This window comes from Apaloderma vittatum, unplaced genomic scaffold (assembly GCF_000703405.1).
Source record: "Apaloderma vittatum isolate BGI_N311 unplaced genomic scaffold, ASM70340v1 scaffold30210, whole genome shotgun sequence".
NCBI lineage: Eukaryota > Metazoa > Chordata > Aves > Trogoniformes > Trogonidae > Apaloderma > Apaloderma vittatum.
Genome location: NW_009693360.1, coordinates 1 through 6,506, shown reverse-complemented (window position 1 = coordinate 6,506; position 6,506 = coordinate 1). Strand labels below are relative to the sequence as shown.

General features: G+C 54.2%; 1 protein-coding gene across 1 annotated transcript; it reads left to right on the top strand.

Annotated features, from left to right (window-relative positions):
• Nucleotides 1-32: 32 nt before the first annotated feature.
• On the top strand, nucleotides 33-6,051 carry LOC104280948 (hydrocephalus-inducing protein-like; the record flags this gene model as incomplete). The annotated part of the gene is made up of 9 exons (XM_009878776.1): nucleotides 33-239; nucleotides 417-575; nucleotides 1,094-1,374; nucleotides 1,706-1,925; nucleotides 3,076-3,288; nucleotides 4,298-4,461; nucleotides 4,771-4,921; nucleotides 5,125-5,355; nucleotides 5,827-6,051. Coding segments are annotated over 9 exons (1,851 nt in total), but the record flags the coding sequence as incomplete, so codon positions are not given.
• Nucleotides 6,052-6,506: the final 455 nt, after the last annotated feature.

Here is a 6,506-nt window from a genome sequence, read left to right as displayed (position 1 = left end):
TCCGTGTCCTCGTGACACCTCTGCTCCTCCTTTCTGCCAGTTTGAAGTGCTTGTTCGCCAGCACCGCGCACCTGGAGGTGGACTTCATAGGGTACATGCTACGCCCAGGAGAAGCAGTGGACGTGCCCATCACCTTCTATCCCAGAGAGATTGCATCTTACCACGAGCTTATCCCTTTTGAAATCAATGGTCTTTGCCAGCAGACTGTTGAGGTCCGAGGAAAGGGCATAGAAATGAAGGTGAGATGAAACCCAAAGCCTAAAACGCCAGGCAGCAGAAAGCCGGCACGGCTTTCTCTCTCTAATTTTCCTCCATCTTTTCTCTAGCTTACCATATTTTGGTTTTCTGCCATGAAGGTGGTGGAAAACCCTTTCTCCTTGTTTCCTTTCACTTTACATTAATCCTTGCCGCCTCAGGTTGACGTTGTGGAACCGCAAGGAAAAGTGGTGAAGCTGGGAGCTCTTTCCATCGGGCAGACGGTGAAGAAGTTTGTCACCATAGCCAACAACAGCGCTGCCCCTCTCACTTTTAAGCTCGGTCTCATGTCCACCACACCAGAGCTGCAAGAAGCTGGGGTAAGGCCTCTTCCTTCACTGGAGAGCACTTTGGTGTGGCTACAGGGCTGCCTGCAGGCAGCTACAAGCTGCTCTGGGTGGGAGCTAGTAGCTACTCTCAGTTGTATGCTGTCCTGTCCTCACTACTGGGACTACTCTACCAGCAGATAATGTTGAATATTTCATCTGAGTGTCAGGACTCCCCTAAATAGCCAGAAGTTGTGGAGAAGGTACAATTCTTCTCATGTTTTAGATGTGTACGTTGAGATGTGGCCCTGTCTGTTAGATAAGGAAAGGTAATCTTTACAGACCAAGAGTTACGGCTCTCTTGGAGCTGATGTGAAATTATTTTGGAAGACGTAGTCCAGCTCACCATGGCCACGTCAGGAAAATACCTTTGGTACCCAGGGATGTGTGTGCCAGGGAATGAGTAGGATTGCAGCAATGTTGGTGAGGACAGAAGAGGAATTGGAAGGCTCTATGGAGGATTCATGGCTCCGTTGCCAGATGAAATAGTCCCTCCTCATTTCTTTGGGCAGGTTCTCTCCTTAAACCCCTCCCACGAAATAAGTCTGAAGCCCAAAGGAGACACCTGTAAAGTGGAGGTGACCTTCTCCCCGAAGCGCCGCATCCAGCCGTTCACCGAAGAAGTGGTGTTGGAGTGCGGCGGGCTGGTGCGCTCCCTCTTCATGGTGCGGGGCTCCTGCCAGGGCGTCCACGTGAGCTTGGACCAGGAACACCTCAGCTTTGGAGCGGTGGTGCAGCAGGGCTACACATCCCAGCGCGTCATCATGCAGAACACAGGCGACGTAGGAGTCAAGTAATGCAAAACCCTGTCTTATCTGAGGGCTGAGAGCTTGGATTGAGAGTTGGATGGAGCTAGAGCTTGCCCAGAGAGTTCCACTCCGCTTTTCCGTCGCAGTGCAGCCCGGGCTGTGCAGTCAGGCCCTGGAAGTTAGCAGGGAACACAACAAAGGCTCTTTTACAAGCTGAGTCTTGCCCAGCCTGAAGCCTTGTTGCCAGCTGGCTCAGCACTGTGCCTAAGATCCTACGGGAAAGCCCACGAGAGCCTTAGAAACAGCACGTTGCGTTCGCAGCCTCCTCGTTTTGCTAATCCTTCCTTCCTGTCACTCTGCTTCCCTTGTGGCAAGGTTTAAGTGGGACACCGAGAGCTTCAAGCCGGATTTCTCCATCAGCCCCGCAAAGGGTTACATCTCCCCGGGAATGGAAGTCCCCTTGGTTGTGACCTTCCACCCTCCTAAGCTGAACCACAACATCCAGTACGAGGGCCTGCAGTGCTTCATCCAGGGCGGCGAGCCGCTCCGGCTTACGCTGACAGGATGCTGCGAGGACACCCCTGTGACCAAAGAGGTAAGGCAGGATGAGTGTGCGTCCTCCTGACCCCACCGTTTGCACCACATCTCTCGCAGGGCAGGGGCTGGAGGACGCGTAGAAGCGTAGACACCCTGCAGGACTCTTCTGAGAGCCTCCCCGCTGAGCCACCCAGCTCTACTCTCCCATGTTGCAGCCACGTTTTTCCTCTCTGTCAGAGCAGGGGAGGGCGCTGGGCATTAGGAGCAGAGAGGTGTCTGTAGCCAGCTCCCTGGGGCAGAGGGGTGCAGCATGGAGCGCTCCTCCTCCTCACGGGTGTTACAGCACAGCTGGGAGATGCTGGCTCTTGCTCTCAAAAGACAACTTGGAGCTGCTCTTCAGCCTACCCACGAAGGGGCTGTGTGCTGCAAGGCTTGTCCTTGTGCAGGAGCTCGAGTACTGTGTCCAGTTTTGGTCACCACAGTGCAAGAAGGACAGCGAGGTGCTGGAGCGAGTGCAGAGAAGGGCAACTAGGATTGTGAGAGGTCTGGAAAACATGCCCTGTGAAGAGCGGCTGAGGGAACTGGGTTTGTTTAGTCTGGAGAAGAGGAGGCTGAGAGGAGACCTTATTGCCCTCTACAACTACCTAAAAGGAGGCTGTAGTGAGGCTGGTGCTGGTCTCTTCTCTCTAATTACTAATGACAGGACAAGGGGAAATGGCCTCAAGTTGCGTCAGGGTAAGTTTAGATTGGATATTCGGAGGAAGTTCTTTCCTGAACGAGTGGTGAGGCACTGGAACAGGCTGCCCAGGGAGGTGGTGGAGTCACCAACCCTGGAGGTGTTTAAAAAAAAAAGTAGATCTAGCACTTGAGGCTGTGGTGTAGTGGTTGGGTGTGCTGGGATGAAGGTTGGACTGGATGATCTTCAGAGGTCCCTTCCAACCCCTGACATTCTGTGATTCTGTGATTCTGTTTTCTTTCTCCCCTCCTTGGGGAGGCAGCAGGCCCCTTTTTCACCCAGCCTGCGAAAGGTTTCTTCATCTCCCTTCTTGAAGACCAATTCGATTTACTGCAAAAGCTATGGCCCGAGCGGAAATTTTTCACGTAACGCGGGAAAGCTGCTCCCTGTGCTTTGGGTCCTGGCGTAGAGCCTGTCAGAGCGGAAAGGGTTCCTCGGTACTCCAAGCAGCCTCTGTGCTCCTCTGTTGCAGACACTGACTTTCTCATGCGACGTGCGCGAGGAGCACAGCCAGATCATCCTCCTCTCCAACCCGAGCAACGAGACCTGGGCTGTGCGACCCGTCATTGACGGGGAACACTGGAAGGGCCCTGAAGTTTTCCATCTGGAGCCCAATCAACAACAAAAGCCCTACAAGATCATTTACAAGCCCTTAACCATGAGCTCGAAGAATAAAAAGCATCAGGTACGTGAGCTGTGCTGACCCTTACAGCTCGCCCTGCTTTGGGCAGGAGGTTGGCCTCTTGTCCAACTTTGAGGTCTGACCAAGCTGAAATTGTCTTGTGATCTGTGTTGGAAGATGGGTTTCTCGATGGCTAGAAGCCAAGCGTGGGAGGAGCGCAGGCGGGAAGTCTGGAGTGACCACTAAACCTGTTGGAGCAGTTAACCAAAAAAGGCAGCTTTTCTGAAGGCCCAGCAAACAAAGTTTGTTCCGTGCAGCTCTTGGTCCTTGCCCCTGAAGTCCAGGGTGGGGCTCAGGGATCCCTGTGCTCAGCCTTGGGAGCTGCACAGGCTCCCCAAGCCCTGGGCATGACCACCCCAGCCCTGCTGAGGTCCTTTTGCAGTGTGCCCTGATGTTTCCCAGTCTCCCCTGTATGGGAAATGACAGAGATGTCTCTTGACATCACCTTTGGGAATGTGGGAGCTTTGGAAAGAGCCCTTCCTGGAGGTCTCAAGCTGAGCAAGTGGGGCAGGACTGGCCTCTCTTTCCGAAATACACCAGGGACAAGCTTGTTAAATCGAGGGGATCGATTCAGAACTCCTCTGGGGTGCTGGAGGCGAGTGTCAGGCACCTTGTCCTGCTCCAGCTGGCATTAAGCTAAACCAGAATTCAGGCGTGGGCAAGAGTGGAGGAGAAAGACTTCTGGCCTCAATCTCCAGGGTGCTCAGCAGAGCCGTGCCCTGGAGGTTTGCATACGCTCAGCACCTCTTTAATGTACAGCCCCGCGTGAAGAGTCCAGCAGTTTTCAGCCATGCTGGAGGCAGAGATGCCACAGGGCAGATGGCTGCGACCCATTGGCATCTGAAATGAGTGCTGGGTATGGGCTTTTCCTGGGCCACCACACTGCCTTACCCACCACTCTCTTGTTGGGACTAATCCCAGCACTGCTGGGACAGCCAGCTGTGCTCAAAAGCTGACAACTGGTCCAGACAGAGAGCAGGCGAGCTCGCTTACCCTATTTCTTGTCTTCTAGGGCTCCATCTTCTTCCCATTGCCGGATGGGACAGGCTTGTACTACCTCCTGCAAGGGACTGCTGAGACCCCAAAGTGTTCGGGCACCATTTTCCGGCAGGTGCCGTGTAGGACTTCCTACACTGAGATCATCCCTGTCTCCAACTGGTTGAACAGACCGCAGAGGTGAGTCTGGCCCAGGAAGTCTCATCCCATCAGCAGCTCAAGGAAGGGCTTCCCATTGCCTTGGAAGCTCCTTCCTGCAAGCTTTGCGTTCTCCTTGGCTGTTTCTGGTCAAGAATCGGGTCTGGGATCACGCTACCCACGCTCTGCCTCTGCAGACCCATCCTGGAGGGCTTTCCTCCAAGGTGGGTGAGAGCTGGCACCCTCTGCCTGAGTCATCGAGGATGAGAGGGGTTGTGCTGTACCCTCACATGATGTGTATCCCATGAGAGTCCTTCCTGGTGACCTTCATCGCAACCTTCTCACCCCCAGGTTCCTCGTGGTGGTGGACATACTCAAACCAGAACACCCAGATAACAGTTCCAGGCTGCAGGGGCTGAAATACATTGACGTGCCAAGTTCTGCCACGACGGACTACAAGCTCACATTCCTCTCCTACAAAGAAGGAGTCTTTGAAGCGACGGTAAGTGTGGACACCAGGCTGTGGGGAAGCAGCGGGCAACTGGCAGACCACAAAGCACGTGCTTTCCCTGGTCTTGCGCTCTTCCTCAGCAGCTGTTCTTGGAAGTAGGGCTCGGTGCTTGGAGGGTTCTTTGGGCTGGCTTAGCACAGCTGCTGTATTTTTACGTGCGGAATGAGCAACGCTTCCCTTTTTCTCTGATTCAGCTGACTTTCCTCAACGAGGTGACCGAGGAGTACTTGTTCTACATGGTGACTTTCAAAGCCGTCGCTTCGGAACCCGTCAGCACTGTTGAAATGACCACAGCTGTTCGGCAGAGAGTTTCTTCCACCATCAAAGTGGACAACCCTCTGCCTGACCCAGTGACATTCACCATAGATTGCGAAGTGTCCGAAATCTACGTTCCCCCACATTTCACCGTTCCTGCGCAGTCGGAGGTAGGAGCAAAACTTACCTGGGAGCGGGTGTGCTTAAATAATGTCCTGCCTGAACCATCTAGGGTCTCATTCTAAGGGTGACAGCACCCACCTGCTAATAATCTGAAAGGGAAGAAGTGCGTGAGAATATCCTCGGTGGGATCTGCCCTGATGGAATCTGCCTTACCGTGCCGGCAGGGTATTTGCAGCCTGGATTGATAGTTGGTGATATGTGCACTGGGGGAGTATAGAGGTGTGATATTTGCACTGGGGGAGTATAGAGGTGTTTTAGGGTGGGAAGCTCCTGGGATAGTGCTGGAGGGCTCACAGCTCATGGGGACAGTCCCCCACAAGCAGCAAAGCTCTGCCCCAGAGAGAGGGAGTTGGAGCGAGGGAGGGTGCTGAGCTGCCATCCAGCACTGTGGGAGTGCACCAGGAACCATTTTCCCTGACTCTGCCTGATCCGATAGCTTTTCCTCTCCTTTCTCCCAGGCCGACCTCGTTTTTGAGTACCTGCCCTTGAAAATGGGTGAGAGCACCGGGCGCCTGGTGCTCCAGAGCAGCAGCTTGGGCTCTTCCTACTACAACCTGCACCTGAAAGCCACCAAGAGCAGACCAGAGAAGCCCCTCTACTTCTCCACCACACTGGGCTCTAGTCAGACCATCACCACCAAAATCACAAATTACGCCCGGCAGAAGACAGACTACCTCCTCCAGGTAACTCCAGCGTGCCCTGGGCTCTCGCAGGGAGGCAGCTCATGTGGCCAGCATCAGCCCTCTCTGGCGAGGGATCCTGTCCCTCTAGCTTGGTCTGGCACAGCCGGGGTGGCCGTGTGAGCCCAGGGGTCATAGAATCAAGGAATAGTTTCAGCTGGAAGAGACCTTGAAGGTCGAGTCCAGCCTTTATCCCAGCCCTATCAACCGGCTGAACGATTCCCCCCAACGCAACATCCACCCATCTCTTCAACACCTCCAGGGACGATGACTCAACCACCTCCCTGGGCAGCCTGCAGTGCTGACAACCCTTTCAGTAAAGAAATTCTTCCTAATATCCAACGTGACCCTCCCATGGCACGATTTAAATCCATTTCCCCTCGTCTTCCCACTAACACTGGGCTTGTACCCAGCTGGACTGCCCACACTTGCACTCCTCTCAGCTGCCCTCGTTGAAG